The 19,819-nt window shown below is 36.1% G+C and overlaps 1 protein-coding gene across 1 annotated transcript in view; it reads left to right on the top strand.

Moving 5' to 3' along the window:
* LOC148777868 (ephrin type-A receptor 5) overlaps positions 1 to 19,819 on the top strand; it is a 213,978-nt gene that overhangs the window by 17,144 nt on the left and 177,015 nt on the right. The window contains exon 2 of the mRNA XM_088836125.1: positions 14,941 to 15,005. Coding sequence (XP_088692251.1) covers positions 14,941 to 15,005 — 65 coding nt within the window. The remainder of the gene's footprint in view (positions 1 to 14,940; positions 15,006 to 19,819) is intronic.

The raw sequence follows: 19,819 nt of genomic DNA, 5'->3' as shown, positions 1-19,819 counted from the left end.
TCCTAACCCAGAGGCACTCATTGGAGCCAACCTCAAAACATGGTTAAATATGTCATGTCTGGAGCCTCCTTTGGTCACTGAATCAAACTTCATTAAAGCAAGTCCTATAGAAATCTGCTTTTAGAATATGTGTATATATATACTTGAGAAAATGCTATATAACTGGTTTCTATTATTAATCTCTAAAAGGAGCATATGAAAATATGCTCAGACTAAAGGTCACGTATATTATTATCAGATAACGCTATGTACAATAAGGACATGTGAAATGTTAGAGAATTGTAAAAATAAATATTGAAGTTCAAGATTATTCTAACTATGGTTTGGCACAAAGTCAGTGATAGAACCATTGATATCTGAACTGATCCCCAAACTGTATGCTTTGATTAATATTTCCCCTTTACATTCCTAAATAATATTGCCTTCCTTTTGAATGTGTCCATATAAATCCCTGAATGCCAAATATTAATTCAGATAATTAAACCCTAAGAGAGTCTGAATCGCAGGATACAGCAGGATTATTTCACAGGTAATATAAGTTCAAGCTAGTGTCTATCCTCAGGGCTAAGCAACTGGAAGGTTGAATAATCAGCAAGATACTTCCTGTTTTATGCACTGATGTAACCCCAAGTAAAAAGTGAAGTGATAGTTTTACTTAGTCATACCTGACTCTGCGTCCCCATAGACTGTAGCCAGCCAGGCTCCTCTGTCCATGGGATTCTCCAGGCAAGAATACTAAATTGGGTAGCCATTTGGTTCTGTGGAAGATCTTCTCAATCCAAGGATTAAACCTGGGTCTCTTGAATTGCAGGCAGATTCTTTACCATCCGACCCACAAGGGAAATATCCCCAAGGATGAGAACATTTCTTGGTACTTAAGTAGATGCTTAATAATATTTGTGAACAAATGAATGCTCATTTATTGCAGGTCCATAGAACTTGAATAGAAAACAGTGAACTAGACTTCTTCCTATTTATATATTATTTGCATTGCATATAATTAGGTTGAAAATAATAAATCTCTTCAACAGTGACTTAAAATTTAGAGGGTTAAAAAATGTTTGAGGAAGAGGTTTCAGGGTAGATATAGGTGTTTGGGTTCAGTGGCTTAATGATATCAGGATAGGAATCATTATGTCTTTTTTCACTTTACTCACAAACCTCTTGCCTCATGGTTGACAGAAGGCTGGTGCACCTCCAAGCATCACATTCAGTTCAGAACAAGAGGAAGGGAAAGAGAAGAGTCAAGAATCATCTCAGCTTCACTGTTCCTTCAGCTAAGACAACAAAACTATTCCAGAAACTGACAAGGGAAATTTCAGAACTATGTAACAAGGCCCCACAGTTCAGTGGAGGCTAAGATTATAGAAACATGAGGATTGTTATTTGCTAAGGCCAGTCATGATCCATTTTCTGGTGGAAACATTACCACTGCAAACACAAGTGGGATTCTAATACCAGGGAAGGAGAAAGGATGTGAGTAATTAATGGGCATAAAATAACATCTGATAGAGTACTACTGAAATGAGAAAATACTTTTATCTTATTTTAATTTAGTTGCCTTTTTCTTTTCCTCTATACACATTGTAAAAGGAGAAGTAGCCAACTACTAGTGTTATATTTTGACCAAAAATACATTTTAGGCACCAGATTAACTAGACGAGAATTATTGCTACTAGATCATCAGTCTTAGTACTTGTAAAGATACATAATTTATTATATTTTTAAGAAATGATTTAAAATTACTTTCCTGCTGTAATAAATCTTGCTAGCTGTTTTGAAATTGATAATTAAAGCTGAATACTAAAATGTTTATGTTCAGCCACCTAAAATTATTGGATACAATATTTGCTTGTACTTCTTTCTGTATTGCTTTATATTTTGATTTGTTTTTGAGGACAGATTGTTATCCAAGGGTTTATTGTAACTTATATATATATATATATTTCTATTTTAGATAACACAATTTTATTCTGTAGGGTTTACATCAGAATTCAGTTTTAACTATGCCACAGGACTGACATGGGGATAATGACTCAAGTTGCCAGCAAAAATTTGGGCAGCTTTTCATATCACAATAAGACTACTGGGCCATAGAGTTGTTTGTGAATTTTTGAAATGCCATCATCACCTTAAAATTCAGACTGAATTTGTGCAGATTTCTCTCTGTTTTAGGACATGTTCACATCTAATCATCTTATCCTACCCTGAAGGCTGGAAAGCTAATTATTATATAGATTGTTTTGCAGTTTGGTATACTTCAATCAAACATTAGGAGTAATTAGGGACTGGGGTAAGGATTCATTCCAAATGAGTCAGCTTTGCATACATTTTCCATTTTATGTATTCATTTGATATTTAAGAATAAGGTATATTTAGACAAACTTACTGAGCGACTGAACTGAACTGAACTGAATACCCTGTTTTGTCCCAAAAGCATTCATTAAAGCATAATGAATAATAAAATAAAAATTAGGAAGATAGGATTCATCTTACGCTTTTGCTTTCCAAGATCTTACACCTTGTTGGTGGGAATTTGATACTAAATTGTAATTTTTCCAGGAAAAAACTAATGTCTGCTGTTTATACTAATAGATCTGAGGATTTCTATCTTATATACAGTGCCACTACAGCATTATGGGAGATGCTGGCTTCTGTAACATGTTATTCAAAATTCATTGATTTAGTAAAAGTCATTGAACATATAGAAATTAAGAATTTCAAAGGAGGGAACTTTTGGACTCAGTAAGTCAGATATTTGGAGAAGGCAATTGCAAGCCACTCCAGTACTCTTGCCTAGAAAATCCCATGGATGGAGGAGGCTACAGTCCGTGGGGTCACTAAGGGTCAGACACAACTGAGCGACTTCACTTTCACTTTCACACATTGGAGAAGGAAATGGCAGCCCGCTCTGGTGTTCTTGCCTGGAGAATCCCAGGGACGGGGGAGCCTGATGGGCTTCCGTCTATGAGGTCACACAGAGTCGGACACGACTGAAGTGACTTAGCAGCAGCAGCAAGTCAGGTATTGGAGCAGATGTGATCAGAAGTAAGAAAAAGAGGTCTGGACCTAGACAGATTTAGATTCTGGTTGTGTGTTTGTTGGGGATTTCCTAATGGCTCAGCAGATAAATCATCTGATTGCAGTGCAGGAGACACCAGAGACATAGGAGGTGTGGCTTCTATCCCTGTGTCAGGAAGATCCTCTGGAGGAGGAAATGGCAACCACTCCAGTGACCTTAGATCCCTGCTCTGTTTAGCTTTCCTCAACTTCAGTTTCCTTATTTGTAAAGTGGGGAAAATAGCATACCAAAGGATCATGTAATATAATGATTATTAATTATAGAAACATATAGTTTTATTATTATTAGTCACTGATACTACAAATATGTGAGTTGAAACCCTGAAAGTAAAATCACTTCTACAAGCTCACAGAGTTACAAGCCAAAACCATAGGACAGATGAGTATTCTCTGTGCAGTGAACCATTCTCAAAGTGAATTTGAATGTGTGCATTTATTTCAAATGTTGAGGATTTGAGGATTCCATTTTCTAAGAAAGAGCTTCATATATTATTTACATACATTGTAGAGTGGAATTAAGTGAGTGTATTCTGTATTATGATGGATTCCAAGCCTGTTATGTCATCTAGTTTGACTTTAATTTTTAGAATAAAAACAATATGTAAAATTAGACACGTTTGGTTACTGCACCTGACAAGGTAGCTGCTGAAAACCATATGGTTTTGCTCTTTTCACACTGTGTGTCCTGTGAAGGGAGCAGACTGCTCATTAGTCATAATTTTGCAGTCAGTGGATTTTAGAGTTACCTTTGCCTAAACACTCTGTATGGACTAACTTGTGGATATGAATTTTCAATCCCTGTTTGCCATCTCCCTGAGTTTAAATTTTAGAGTATATTAACAATTCAAAACCTTTAGCATGTGTTTCTGATTGATTTCTGCTTCCTTCAGGGTTGCATACTTTTTATAATGACTGTGCTACTGCTTAGTTTTCAAAGAGCAGTGACTAAAACTTCTTTGTTTATGATGATGGAAAACATTTTGAAACCCAGAGGGAGGATGAGAGGAGGAGGGAGGTGGGAGGAGGGGTTCCGGAGGGGGAACTCATGTACACCCGGGGCGGATTCATGTCAATGTATGACAAAACCAACCAATGTAATATTGTAAAATAATTAGCCTCCAATAAAAATAAAAATTAATAAAAATAAAGAAACTAAATGAACAAAAGAGGCAAAAAGAACAAAACGAAAAGAGGTGAATCTATTTTAAGAAACAAAGGCAATGAGTATTTCTCATAGTCAACAATGAGTTAATAAGATTTAGAAAGACAAAATATCATCTTTGATATCAATTCAAAGATAATCTGATGGTTTAAAATATCACTGGAATTCTTTAAGTCAAATATCTTTAAGTCGGAAGTATTGAGACATGGCAGAAGAAGAACAGACTTCTGGAATAAGAGAGACTAAAGTTTGCCTCCAGTTTCTGCTACTTAGCAGTTGTGTGTGAGGATGTCTTCCTCTGCAAATTACAGCAAATCACTTCCCACTGGATTAAACAGCAAATCTGATTATTTCCCATATAACAGAAAGTCCTAAGAGAGTTCAGTTCAGTTCAGTTCAGTTGCTCAGTTGTGTCTGACTCTTTGCGACCCCATGAATCACAGCACACCAGGCCTCCCTGTCCATCACCAACTCCCAGAGTTCACTGAAACTCACGTCCATCGAGTCAGTGATGTCTTCCAGCCATCTCATTCTCCGTCGTCCCCTTCTCCTGCCCCCAACCTCCCAGCATCAGAGTATTTCCAGTGAGTCAACTCGTTGCATGAGGTGGCCAAAGTATTGGAGTTTCAGCTTTAGCATCAGTCCTTCCAATGAACACCCAGGACTGATCTCCTTTAGAATGGACTGGTTGGATCTCCTTGCAGTCCAAGGGACTCTCAAGAGTCTTCTCCAGCACCACAGTTCAAAAGCATCAATTCTTCAGCAACCAGCTTTCTTCACAGTCCAACTCTCACATCCATACATGACCACGGGAAAAACCATAGCCTTGACCAGACGGACCTTTGTTGGCAAAGTAATGTCTCTGCTTTTTAATATGCTGTCTAGTTTGGTCATAACTTTCCTTCCAAGGAGTAAGCATCTTTTAACTTCATGGCTGCAATCAGCATCCACAGTGATTTTATAGCCCCCCAAAATAAAGTCTGACACTGTTTCCACTGTTTGTCCATCTATGAAGTGATGGGACCAGATGCCATGATCTTTGTTTTCTGAATGTTGAGCTTTAAGCCAACTTTTTCACTCTCCTCTTTCACTTTCATCAAGAGGCTTTTTAAGAGGCAGGCTTCAAATTTAGGTGGATTAGCAACTCTGAATATAATCTGGACCAGATACTTCTCATCCCTTTGCTCTTCCAACCCTAATCTGTAGGCTTTGCTCTCTTGCTGCCTTTAGATGGCTGCATCAGTTCCAGGAAATATACCCATATCCAGCCACTTTTAAGGCAGCCTGGAGTGTCCCTTTCTTATGTTTTCTTCGTAAAAACTCCTTTCACTTGCAGATCACCTTCACAGCTCATTGGACAGAACTGAATCAATAGTAAGCCCACATAATTGGGACTGAAATAAGTGCAGCATTGCTAAATTGTGGAAAGATAAAAAGGGAAAAGGCTGATTGAAACTGGAGAAGAAAATAGAGACCAATTATTCTGGAAGAACTTAGATTAAAAACAATGACACGACTACAAGGTTTGAAGTAGGAGAGTGGAATGACCACATTGGTGTCTTAGAAAGTCTTTCTGGATGCAGTGTTTTGTAGACATTTTCAAGGGCTGTGCCTCTCTGCTGAGAAATTAGTTAGGAGGTTTCTCAAGTTAAAATTATGGCAAGGATTTGACTCTCCTGGTTCTGCTGTGGAATGAATTGGGCAGGCAGTTCAGAGAGTTATATGCAGGATAGAGTTAGCATTGGTAGGGTTTGGTTACTGATTAAATATGGGGGCTATAAGTGAAGGAAGGCAAAGGTGACTCACAGATTTCTGGATGGAAGAGCTGATTCTATGCCATTGCATTCCCTGAAATAGAGACTATTGGAGGAGGACCTTTTATTGTGTGTGCAGGGAAGATACTTTGTTCATTTGGGGACAGGTTGAATTTGGAATGACCGCAAGTCATGAATGTGTTAATAACCAATGGATAGTTTTACAAGTTGATTGGACTTTCAGGAGAGAAAGAGACGAAAAAATATACGGTTATTACAACTGAAGACATGGAAGTCCCTCCCTCCTCTATAGGGATGCTTACATAGGGATGCGTGCTAATATCACCTCTAAAACCAACCAACAAAGATGAAATATCCTAGCCATTCTCCATCCTGAATAGTCTGATTCAGCATGTATGGACTGGTGCCAAGACATTTGTTCTTTACAAAAGGTTCTTTTTTTATTCTCATTTTAAGTCCTAGTCAAGAATCATTGACTGAGACTTAAAATTTGGAGAAGGAAATGGCAACCCACTCTGGTATTCTTGCCTGGAGAATCCTGTGGACAGAGGAGCCTGGGAGGCTACAGTCCATTGGGTCACAAAAAGTCGGACACGGCTGAGCAACTAAACAGTGGCAGCATGTATCATTGATGTAGAGTGATAAGACAGTCTACAAAAATAGAGTATTGATCAAAGCCAAGGTTTGAAGGATTGATAGAGGAAGAGTCGCTTATCATGGAAACACATAGACAGAGAAGTAAAACAAAACCAAAGAAATACATTGTCACTGAAGATGAAAGGTGAGAGAGTATCCATGGGGAGTCATGACTATATCCTACCAAAACATAAGGAATATTAGTAACTCAGAGCTACATGGTTATCACAATCTTCAAAACCAATCTTCTAGATTGTAAGAGCTTACTCAAACTCATGTCCATTGTGTTGGTGATGCCATTCAACCATCTCATCCTCTGTCAGCCCCCTTCTCCTCCTGCCTTCAACCTTTCCCAGCATCAGGGACTTTTCAAATGAGTCAGTTCTTCACATCAGGTGGCCAAAGTATTGGAGTTTCAGTGTCATTTCAATGAATATTCAGGACTGATTTCCTTTAGGATTGACTGGTTGGATCTCCTTGCAGTCCAAGGGACTCTCAAAAATCTTCTCCAACACCACAGTTCGAAACCATCAATTCTTTGGCACTCAGCTTTCTTTATAGTCCAACTCTCACATCCATGCATGACTTCTGGAAAAACCATAGCTTTGACTAGATGGACCTTTGTTGGCAAAGTAATGTCTCTGCTTTTTAATATGCTGTCTAGTTTGGTCATAATTTTTCTTCCAAGGAGCAAGCATCTTTTAATTTCATGGCTGCAGTCACTGTCGGCATTCATTTTGGAGCCCCCCCCCCAAATAAAGTCTGTCACTTTTCCCACTGTTTTCCCATGTATTTGCCATGAAGTGATGGGACCAGATGCCGTGATCTGAGTTTTCAAAATGTTGAGTTTTAAGTCAACTTTTTCACTCTCCTCTTTCACTTTCATCAAGAGGTTCTTTAGTTCTTCTTCACTTTCTGCCATAAGTGTGTTGTCCTCTGCATATCTGAGGTTATTGATATTTCTCGTGGCTATCTTGATTCCAGCTTGTGCTTCATCCAGCCTGGCATTTCGCATGATGTGCTCTGCAGGTAAGTTAAATAAGCAGGATGACAGTATATAGCCTTGACGTACTCCTTTTCCTATTTGGAACCAGTCTGTTGTTCCATGTCCAGTTCTAACTGTTGATTCTTGACCTGCATACAGATATCTCAGGAGGCAGGTCAGGTGTTCTGGTATTTCCATCTCTTTAAGAATTTTCCACAGTTTGTTGCGATCCACACAGTCAAACCTGATTCATAGTAAACACTGAATAAGTTCCTTTTCTCATATTCTTCCTTCCTTTTTTTCATAAAAAGGATTACATAATTACATTGCTCAGAGTTGTAAAAGAAATGAATACTCTCCCATTCATTGTAGAAATACAGTTATAGAGTCTTACTTTCAAGCAAAGATGACAGAAACTGTGTAACAACCCTAAACCTAAGAAATAATTCTTACCAAATTTACAAATTTGTTTTCTAATGGGAAACACATGTCCTCTTTCTCTCCACTCCTTTTGCCAACTGTTCTTTGTTCCCTGCAGCAGTTGGAAAATTATAAAATTTAACCCAGAAGCAAGAAATCACATCTGTGCTGAATGGGACCTTGGAGAGAGACTGGACAGCTGTATATCTGGGGTTTATTAAATTTGTTAAGTGTGTGCTGTAATTGAATTCAGTAGCTTTTCTGATATTGTTAAATGAAAATCAATAAGCAGGTATCCATCAGAACTCTACTGTGTTCAATGGGACTTTGATTCAATGCCTTTAGAGAAAGAGAATGTCATGCTGCCTCTGCTGCTAAGTCGCTTGAGTCGTGTCCGACTCTGTGTGACCCCATAGACGGAAGCCTACCAGGCTCCCCCGTCCCTGGGATTCTCCAGGCAAGAACACTGGAGTGGGTTGCCATTTCCTTCTCCAGTGTGTGAAAGTGAAAAGTGAAAGTGAAGTCGCTCAGTTGTGTCTGACTCTTAGCAACCCCAGGGACTGCAGCCTACCAGGCTCCTCCATCCATGGGATTTTCTAGGCAAGAGTACTGGAGTGGCTTGCCATTGCCTTCTCCTACTACTAATTCAGAATATTTTCTTCACACTGTGGTGGAAGTCTAACTACCATTGTAATTGTGTTTCCTTGTTAATGTGAAGATCACAGGAAAAACAGAAACAATGTAAGATTAAGAATATGCCTTTTGGCTCTCCTTTACCTTCTTGTCATCAGGGAATCACACATTCCTTCAAAGTATTACCCATGGGTGGTGATGGGACCAAGTGTCCTTGAGCTGTCTTTTGACTCTTCAAAGTCCTAAAACACATTCTGCTCAAGGTAACATTTTCCTGGAAAATCCAATATATATATTTTTTTCTTTTTGTGACTAATATTAGAAAGATATTAAGAGGAAGCAATGGAGTCAGTGATACACAGCAAGTTATAAATATTTGAAACTTAAAATCATTGAAGAGCATATTTGAATAATTAATTCCAATTACTCTTTAATTTTTAGAGTGTGTGAAGTTGAAGCCTTAGGATTCTTTTTGCTCATATTCCATTTTACATCTTCTGCCTTCCCTTGTCTTTCTTGAATCCTAACAGATAGAATGGACTAGTAAGTCTCTCCGGAGAAGGCAATGGCAAGCCACTCCAGTACTCTTGCCTAGAAAATCCCATGGATGGAGGAGCCTAGTAGGCTGCAGTCTGTGGGGTCGCTAAGGGTTGGACACGACTGAGCGACTTCACTTTCACTTTCACACATTGGAAAAGGAAATGGCAACCCACTCCAGTGTTCTTGCCTGGAGAATCCCAGGGACAGGGGAGCCTGGTGGGCTTCCGTATATGGGGTCACACAGAGTCGGATACGACTGAAGTGACTTAGCAGCAGCAGCAGCAGCAGCAAGTCTATGGCTTTTCTGAATGTCAGTTCTTTAAGAGCTTTTCTTTATTCAGGAAAGCATTAAAATCATTAGTGTGTAGTAATAAAATTAAAACATACCTAATATTAGTTTGAATTAGTTTCTATTATAATCTGTTATTTAGTGAGGCAGTTAACTGATTTTTATTACTAAAAAGTTCCTATATTTGTGAGTCTTTGTTTTTCCTGTGATAACTTTAGGTATTTGCAGTAGACTGAATACTTACTAACCTCTGTAGAGTTATTTCTCTTGGAGAATCAATCTTCTTAGTTACTGATTAGAGTACCAACCAATATGCCCATCTTCATTTTAAATGTACAGTGACTGAGGGAAGATGACTTTAAAGATTAGCTAAGTTTGATAGTGTGGCTTTATTATAAAATCTAAATAATAGAATAAAAACATTTTCCATAAAATTTCTGATATCTAATTAATGTCCTTCAGAGTAAATGTGGTATCAAACATTTCCTCTAATTATATTCATTAGTGGTTTCTCCTGGACAAGTCTTAATTAAGTTGTACAATGAAGATCAATACTCATTGTGTATTCATTGCAATTTACAACAAGCATATATACTGTTCAGAGCAATTTAATTACTGTAATTGTAGTACAGAAGATGCTTAGTGACTGTGCTCCATTACTGCCAAAACCTTTTTGAATAAATTCAGTAATGAAATTGGAACAGGAAATTCTGAAAGTTCATATTTATATATATCCTATGTCTAAACTGGTGTTATGTTAGTAGCTTAAGTAATGGAGGATATAGAAGCATTGATAATATTAGTGGCATAAAAGTTTTTCATGCATACCATAATGAACGTTCAGAAATTATTAGAATGTACATAATTATACTTGTAATTGTTACATTGGTTACTAAAATGATTTAGAAGTATTGGGTGTTCATAATGCTCTTTTTTTCCCTAAATAAGGCTATAATTTTTATTGCTTTCATTTCCCTAGATAGGAGTAGTGTTTTGATTCATAAGGAGTTCTTGCAAATATGTTAGCTTCTGTTAATGAAGGTCATGCCACTGATGTATTGTGCAAGGAATTGTGGAAGTGGACATTTTATAGTAGCACCGTAGGTGTATATTAGGGTCTCTCAGCTTTGGTATTGGTGAAATTTGAGCCAGATAAATCTTTCCTGGAGGGTGGGAGAATTTTGCTATGCATTGAAGGATACTTAGTCAATTGCATGCCTGGCTTCTTCAGAACCATGAGACGCCAGTAGCAAATACTCCCCTACTTTCCAGTTTTGACAATCAAAAATATCTCTAGGCATTATTAGATACCTGTGTTGAGAAGCACTGGTGTGTGTTGATTCAGCCACACCCTCCTGATCTGCCCATTGACCAAATGATCCATTCATAAAACAAACAACTATACATACATTCTGAGTACAGGATATTTTCATAGGCATGAGTAAAAACATGGTGTTTTTTTAAGGGAACAAAACAGTTTTGTATATTCCATGATTTGGAGATTAGAATTGGGTGTTGCTGCTGCTAAGTCACTTCAGTCGTGTCCGACTCTGTATGACCCCATACGCGGAAGCCCACCAGGCTCCCCCGTCCCTGGGATTCTCCAGGCAAGAACACTGCAGTGGGTTGCCATTTCCTTCTCCAATGTGTGAAAGTGAAAAGCGAAAGTGAAGTCGCTCAGTCTTGTCCGACTCCTAGCAACCCCATGGACTGAAGCCCACCAGGCTCCTCCATCCATGGGATTTTCTAGGCAAGAGTACTGGAGTGGCTTGCCATTGCATTCTCCGGAATTGGGTATTAATGAAATAATATTACCTCACCCACATTTAGGAAAAGTAGAATCAGAGATGGTTTCCTGGGATGGCAGTTTCTAAAATATGTTTTGAAGTACAAATGAAGAGTTAGCAGTTCACAAAGGGAGAAGGGTATTTGAGAGAGCTAAAGCAGCATGTGCAAAACTTGGAGGTATGCGAAAACTCTCATGCTCTCTATCTGTATCTTTCTATCTAATTGTATGTAGATCTAATTGTAGATAGTTATTTTCCTTGAGGCATCAAATCGCAATTTACTCTGCATTATATGAACAAAATTATAATATAGTAGTCTGCAGGTAATTACCTAAAACACCTAATTTTTCTTTTTTTTCCCTCAATTTCCAGCTCAGTAAAAATGGTATATGTATATGTGTGCTTTGCATTATGAATTTTATGAAATCATCTGTTTCTAGGAGGAAAGCAATTTTAGGCAGCGCTGAAAGTGACATGTATGTATTTCCCATAAACCTCCTAATCTATTTATTTGAAGAAAATCTTTTGACAAGACCAACAAAAGAAAGGCAATATACATTCCTATTGTAGTTATTTTCATGTATTCAGTAACACATTCCAATATTGAAAACTCCCAATAAATGATATTAGCAGCAGAGCTATTGTTTTGAGGTCATGCATTTATTTTCATGTATGTATATTTTCTAAACCACAAAGAGTAAAAATAGTCATTTTGATTAAGGGTAATTCAAATGATAGTAACTAAATTTTAGACATCTGGAATTGTGTTGATAATAATGAATATTTCAAGATGCACATATTAAGAAGTTTACAAAGAGTGCTGTGTTTCTCATGGCAGGCTCCTTAGGAATCCTAGAATTCCTATGCACATTCCTTTGTCATCACAGAATTAAGTTCAGTTTAGCTGCCATCACAGTAGAACAACTTTAGTTTGCTCATTTGCTCTAATTTAGTCCAAACAGATACGCTACTGCTCAGTATCAAAGGTGAATAAAATGACTCATAAAGATGAATAAACAGAACGAGTTAGGTTCTACACTCCCCTGATATTTAGTCATGTCTAGACACAGCCCTAGTGACCCAGAAAAAACTAAAATGAGGACAAGGACATTTAAGTTTAATGTAGCCTAATTCCCATAGAAACCAGAAGAGCCAACAGTAGAGTTAAAAGAAAAAAAAAAATCAAATCTACCTGAAAAATTAGATTTAGTGGGGCAACTGGAAGGTTTGCAAGGTTAGAGGGTGGTGGTATATTTTGGGTTTGTTTGGTTTTGGTTTATGTTGTTTTAAAAAAACTGTTTTTTCAGTTGGGTCAATTTCCTCTAAGCAATAATTATTCTGCAAATTATATAATTAATTTAGGGATAAAAAACCTTATTGTATGTAGGTTCAAGTTAATACAAACATTCTGTAGACATGCATTTTTATTGTTAAAGAGCTCAGAACTTAATGATAATAGACAGTTGTATGTTACAGTATTGAGTATATATCTGTGTTTTTTAAGGTTTTTAAGTTTTTTTCTTATTTTGCATTAATAATTTAATATAGACGATTACCTTTGGTGTAACATATATATGCCTGCATATGTAATATGAAATAAAGCAGTGGATAATAAGGGTTGTTGTTGTTTTGTTGTTAAGTCATGTCCAATTCTTTTATGACCCACAGACTGTAGCCCTTCTGTTCATAGGATTTTCTAGGCAAGAATACTGGAATGGGTTGCCATTTTCCTTCTCATAATAAGGGCTAGATGCACGTAATTTCTATAAGATATCAGAACTTTCCATTTCTGTTATGATCCAGATTTCCTTGGTCATAATAATTTTATCTTAAGGTCTCTTGTACAATTTTATAACGCATTTCTCCGTCCATCAGTTGTTAAATCCTTAGTACCCTAGGCTTACCCTTGCAGATAAAATTGTCTTTTTATTTATTTCTTTTCTGAGTATTTTTTCAATTTTAATTAGTAGTTAATTGTTTTATAATATTGTGTTGATTTCTGTTTTACAACAGTATGAATCAGCCACAAGTATACATATATCCCCTCCCTCTTGAGACTCCCTCCCACTCCCACCACGAATCATTTTTTTTTTTTTGGAATTGCAGGCATTATAAGATACTGACTCTTGAATACAGTGTGAGGAAGCTTCAGTAGCTCTGACCAGGGTTAACCTAGTTGGTTTTTTTTTGGTGCAACTACCATCCTCATTCAAAGTGGTTCAGCTGCAAAGCATGCCAGGTAGATCCTTTTAGTTTAGGTATAAAATATTTGAAAGATAATGTTCTATCATCTAGGTCTAAAACATTTGACCACATTAACACCATTTGTTGTTGTTCAATCTGACTCTGCGACTTTATGTACTGCAGTGCGCTAGGCTTTCCTGTCTTTCCCTATCACCTGGAGTTTGCTCAAACTCATGTCCATTGAGTCGATGATGCCATCCAACCATCTCATCCTCTGTTGTATCCTTATCTTCCTGCCCTCAGTCTTTCCCAGCATCAGTGTCTTTTCCAGTGAATCGGCTCTTTGCATCAGGTGGCCAAAGTATTGGAGCTTCAGCATCAGTTCTCCCAATGAATTTTCAGGATTGATTTCCTTCAGGATTGACTGATTTGATCTCCTTGCTGTCCAAGGGATTCTCAAGAGTCTTCCCCAACACCACAGTTCAAAAGCCTTCTTTATGGTCCAATTCTCGTCCATATGTCCAATCTATCCATGGCTACTGGAAAAATAAAAATTACTTTACTTTCATAGGGATGGTGATGAACCTGTTAAAATATAAACTCCTTGAGTATCTTTGTATGGATGTGAGTGTGAGTGTGGGTGCATGTGCGTGTACATACTCTTACATTCCTTCCTTTTGCATTGATGACTTCTCTCTTGGGAGTCACAAATATTTTAAGGCACTCAGCCATAATTGAGATATGCCTTTCAAAAATGTAGCTAACAGTTCTGTAAGAAACACACTTTGGATTATGGTTGTATATAAGTAGAAAGTATCTTTGGGAATGCAACAGGCACTTAACTATAGCAACAACCTTGAGAACTGCTACAATTTTCTAAGCTTGGTAAAGTGTCTGTAGATTTATTTCTTAATTAAATTTGCAATTTGGATTACAGATTTTGGTTAATATCACAAAAATGTTACAAGCTTGGGAATAGTTTATTGCTGTTTAATGTAAATTATTTGTTAATTGCTTCATAACAGCTTTCCAGAAGAAAAGAGAGTATACTTAGCTGCAATTTTATGGCTGCAGCTTAATCCCAAGACCTACAGTCTTTTAAAAAAGGGACATAGTCCTTTTGGGTTTCCTATAGACCTTTCATTTTATTCTTTTTTTTAATTAACTCTTTTCCTTTATTCTTGTTTGACCAAAAAAAAAAAAAAAACATTTAGGGTAATGACTTGCTTATATACTTTTTGCTGTAATTGTTCTCCAAATAGTTATTCAAAATCGCTTGTTCTCTTGCATCCTAATAATGCTTTCTTTAAATTGTCACTCTTGTATTCATCATAATGAATACTTAATCTACTTTCAGTTATGGAAACAACATGTGCTTTTAATAACTTTATGAAAATAGTGATGTATTTTTGTATAATTCACACAGGTTTGTGTTCTTTCTCTTTTAGTTAATTTGTTGGATTCACGGACTGTCATGGGGGACTTGGGATGGATTGCATTTCCAAAAAATGGGGTAAGTCTTTCTGAAATTTTCCCTACAGCTTAAACTGCTGAATAGACATCATCTTAAATATTGTATAGTTGTATTCTCTGGGCATTCTTGTCATTAAGAAAAGAGGAATGTATATGTGAAGAAGAAGGAGGAGACTTCAAATTAGGTCTGATTGGGGAAAGCAGGGAAATTGGGAAGAGATTTTAATGAATGAAAAACAAATGTATTATTTTCCTTTCTGAATATTTCTCCATAAAAAAAATGTGAAGGTTTTCAGCATTCAGGAGAGTTTTAGTTTGAAGGAACCAACACATTTTTAGAATTGATATATTGAAAATGAGAAAAAATAAATAAGAGTTTTGCTGCATTATGCCCTTAGCTTGTTTGTATTGACTAGGAAGTAAAAGTTAATGTGTCAATGACCAGTGTTGAATCAAACACTGGGAACAGTTTATTATGATTCATTCACTACATTAGGTAATTAAAATATTATAAGAAATTCCTTTAAATTTCATTGTGATTAAAAAATTACTCAGAATATCATCAGTCTTCATTCAAAGGTTTATTTTAAGATGGTTAGCATTATAAATATTATCAATATGTTTATATTTTAAAATGCCTTACCTAATTGTCACCCCCAAAGACTTAATTTTAATATACACCATACAATAATTTACTAATTAAAACAATGGTGGATTATAAATATCTTCCAATGAGCATGTTTTCTGAAAGTTCTCAATAGAGAACATGGTATATTGTTCTTTTAATTCTTGAATCTTTCTCTATTGAGAACTTTCAGAAAACATGCTCATTGGAAGATATTTATAATCCACCATTGTTTTAATTAGTAAATTATTGTATGGTGTATATTAAAATTAAGTCTTTGGGGGTGAAAATTAGGTAAGGCATTTTAAAATATAAACATATTGATAATATTTATAATGCTAACCATCTTAAAATATATATCAAAGTATTCCTTGTCTTCTGCTTAATGAAAAACACATTCATATTATACGGTGGAGAATGAAAACATAAGTAAAATATTGTGACATAAAATCATTGTATTACACAGAAAGCATTAACTGTATTGTGTGACTGTTATATTGAAAACAATCTAGACTTTGATGGAATATTTTTATTACTTAATGCCTTTATTATTTAAACAATTTGATACTTAAAACTTAATTATATGGTATATACATAAATATATTTTTAAAATTATACATACTAATAATATTTTATATGACCTTGACGGTTAATTTCAATTAAGGAATAAAATATCATAACCAGATCTGGTTGTAACAACCAAAATAACCAAAACTTAAAATCTTTTTGCACTTAATGAATATACCAGATATGTGTATTTGTCCTTTATTTAGACAATTCAGTTCAATTCAGTCATGTACGACTCTTTGAGACCTCATGGACTGCAGCACATTAGAACATTATTTCTGTGGAAATAGGATGTGTGTGCTAAGTCACTTCAGTCATGCCCGACTCTTTTTGACTCTATGGATGACAGCCGCTAGGTTCCTCTGTCCATGGGATTCTCCAGGCAAGAATACTGGAATGGGTTGCCATGCCCTCCTCCAGGGGATCTTCCTGACCCAGGGATTGAACCTGAATCTCCTGAGGCTCCTGCATTGCAGGTAGATTCTTTACAACGAAGCCACTGGGAAAGCCCTGGAAATAGGACAAGTAGTACTAATTGTTCTAGTGCCTAATAATACATATGTTAGCATCCTCATCTTTGTGTGCTTTCTCTTTTTTCATTAAGTTAGTATTTCTTTTTGGTTGTTAAATAATATAGTTACATTTAGAGGTATAATATAAATAAAGTAATACAAAGAGATTGTTATGGTATTAAAACATGAAGGTAAACCATGTGAAAAAAATTCTTATTCAATTTGTAATTGAACATATAAACACTGTTTTGCATTCAGTGTAGCCAGTGCCAACATAAAGGTATATATTCACTTAATCTGTCTTTTATCTCTCTTATGTTCTTCCTTTCTCCATTTTTTTCTTCTTCTTCCCCTCACTGGCCACCTCTGAGTTATTTTCTTTCTTTCATCTTTAAGTACACCTCCGATACAGGAAGATGTCTAGCTAACATCCATCTATGAGAACCTGTACATATATTTTGTTTCTGTATTTTTTCACATATCAAAGATGACTTATTGCATAAATATTTTGAATTGCCCTTTCTGAGAAGAGGCTGACATATTGGGATGATTTTAATTTTTTTAAAGCCTCAGAAAAGTCATATTCTCTTTGAATTTAGTTTTGTATTTCTCATATGTCCATTCAGTAGTTATTCAGCAAAGTTTGGACAGAGTGTAACTGTGAGGGTAAATCTGATGTAGTTGTTATTGTAGCTAGATAGTTTTATGGAAATGACTCAGTTTTAAAAGTGATTTCTGTATAAAGCACAATTGACTTCTTTATAAAAACATTATCTTTCGTACCAGGAATGAGCTATTTCCAGGCATTCTAAAAACCTCATCCTTACTTTTTGTTTCTATTATAATTGTTCAGTTCAGTCAGTTCAGTTCAGTTGCTCAGTCGTGTCCAACTCTGCGACCCCATGAATCACAGCACGCCAGGCCTCCCTGTCCATCGCCAACTCCCGGACTTCACTCAAACTCATGTCCATTGAATCGGTGATGCCATCCAGCCATCTCATTCTCTGTCGTCCCCTTCTCCTCTTGCCCCCAATCCCTCTCAGCATCAGGGTCTTTTCCAGTGAGTCAACTCATCGCATGAGGTGGCCCTTGTTAGTATATTGTTAATTTTGTTCAGAGTTTTCTGAAGAGTATTTTTTTCAAAACGCTTGTAATTTTTTGAGTGGTTTCTTTTGAAACCACTAGCTAATATAACCATACTGCTAATGCCTGGTGTTTATATTGAAGAAAAAGAAATTAAATTAGAAAAACTTAGTGAAATGTGCACTTATCCAAGTATGAGGAATGTGTGTCGAACCCAGGTGTTACATTTTGTGTTAAACTCACCCAAATGCAAATTGAAGAAACTTTTAAAATTATATTTTAAAGAAAATAAGCATAAAAATGCAAGCAATTCCAATAAAATTTGCATGTATTTTTTATATGTTGTTATTAGGTTGAGTCATTTATGAATAGATAATCTAATTCTAACTGAAATATAGATCATTGACATAATGTTAGCAAAAATTCTTTAGTAAAGATATCTGAAAATTTTCTCTTCCATAAAAGCCATGAGAAAAACTGAAAAGTATTATAAGAATCAATTTTTCAGGACTCTGGAAATTTACCAAACTTTTGGAGTAGTTCTGGGAACAGTCAAGAGAAGGACTAAATCTTGGTAGAACCACAAGTTTGTGGCATTTTAAGGTACCCTGTGCTCTTTCCTGCCTCTTCAACTCTTTAAAATAGCCTTGGAAAAAACAACAACAACAACAAAGCAACACTCTGCCATCAGGGTGAAAATGGTAGTCTGGCAGGTACTAGAGTGGGGTGAGTCAGGCAGGATACTCTTCAAACACTTGATCCCAGAGAATTGTCATTATATATAACACCCTAAAAGAATACACTCCTAGACTGTCTTGACTATAGTTCCTCCAGTCTCAAAGCCTTTACTTTACTAAGTAAAGAAAAATATTCTGGATTTTTTTTCCAGAACATTTTCCTGAACTTCAGACCTTAGGAAAGAATATTTTATTCTTTTATTTTTAGACTAATCAAAATAGTACCTTAAATGTAGGCCTGAGAATTGGACAAGTAACATAGAATAAAGACTTATTCATCCCTGTAGTCATGTGCACATTCCATACACTTCTTAGAAACCATCAGTGCACCTGTTGTACTCTTAATTTTTGGCTTTTAAGCTTTTAGTTTTCTTATGACAAGCTAATATTTACCATTGTACAGTGTTTCTAAACCTTGGCTCAGTTCCTGGCATATCATAGAACTTCAATAAATATTTGTTAGAAGGATAATGTTTTTTTAATTTATGAGATGGGTCATACATTACTGATAAGTAGTTCTACATGTAGAAAAAATAAGTGTGACAGAAAGTAGAACTGGGCAGTGTTGGCACCCCATACACATCCTTTGTTTGACCTTCTGTTGCATTTCTGTTCTCATACTGAGATCCACCAGTCCATCAGGTTTTTATGTTTCTTTGTTTTTTACTCTATCTGTATGAATTCATTGTCAGCACTTAAAGATTGGGAGATTTCATGTAAAATCTGAATTTCCAACTTTTCTGTTTGTTGAAAGCTTCAGAAAGCCAGGACTGGCAGATTTCCATGACCTCTTCAGCCCAAAGTTGAGCAAATGCTGCTGTTGGAAGACTAAGCAAATTCTTCTGTTTGACTCAGTTTCCACCTGCTTCTCTTCAATTGTTTAAGCGGATAGTCTGCAATATTGACATTATCATGGAGTCATTTTTCAATATTGCACAAACATTGAGATTTTATTTTGTTTCAGGAGGGACTTTATTTTTAAATTTTTCTCATTGTTACATGCTGAGAGAGTTTCTTCCTAGTTTTGTTTGAGTACTTCACCTTAGGGCACATCCTTTGAATTTTGGCTTCAGCTTGTACTTTGTAACCACAGTGTATGAGATAGACTTTGTGTGTGTGTGTCTTCTGACTTACAGTAGTAATTTGGTGTCTCTTTTCCCTTTTCTTTTCTTTTTTTTCTGTACATGTCCAGGAGTAATTTGTTATGGAAAAGTTAACTTTCATGCAAATTCACTGCATTCGTTCATTCAGCAGATATATATTAGGCCCTTACCTTGTGACTAGAACTCTTCTAGGAACAAGCTATCAAACTGTGTGTGCCTTACTTAGT

The sequence above is a fragment of the Moschus berezovskii genome, chromosome 5 (assembly GCF_049115385.1).
Source record: "Moschus berezovskii isolate FMDL1 chromosome 5, NW_MosBer_1.0, whole genome shotgun sequence".
NCBI classification, from domain to species: Eukaryota; Metazoa; Chordata; class Mammalia; order Artiodactyla; family Moschidae; genus Moschus; species Moschus berezovskii.
The sequence above is the reverse complement of the archived record's forward strand: the minus strand, read 5'-3'. Positions and strand labels throughout refer to the sequence as shown.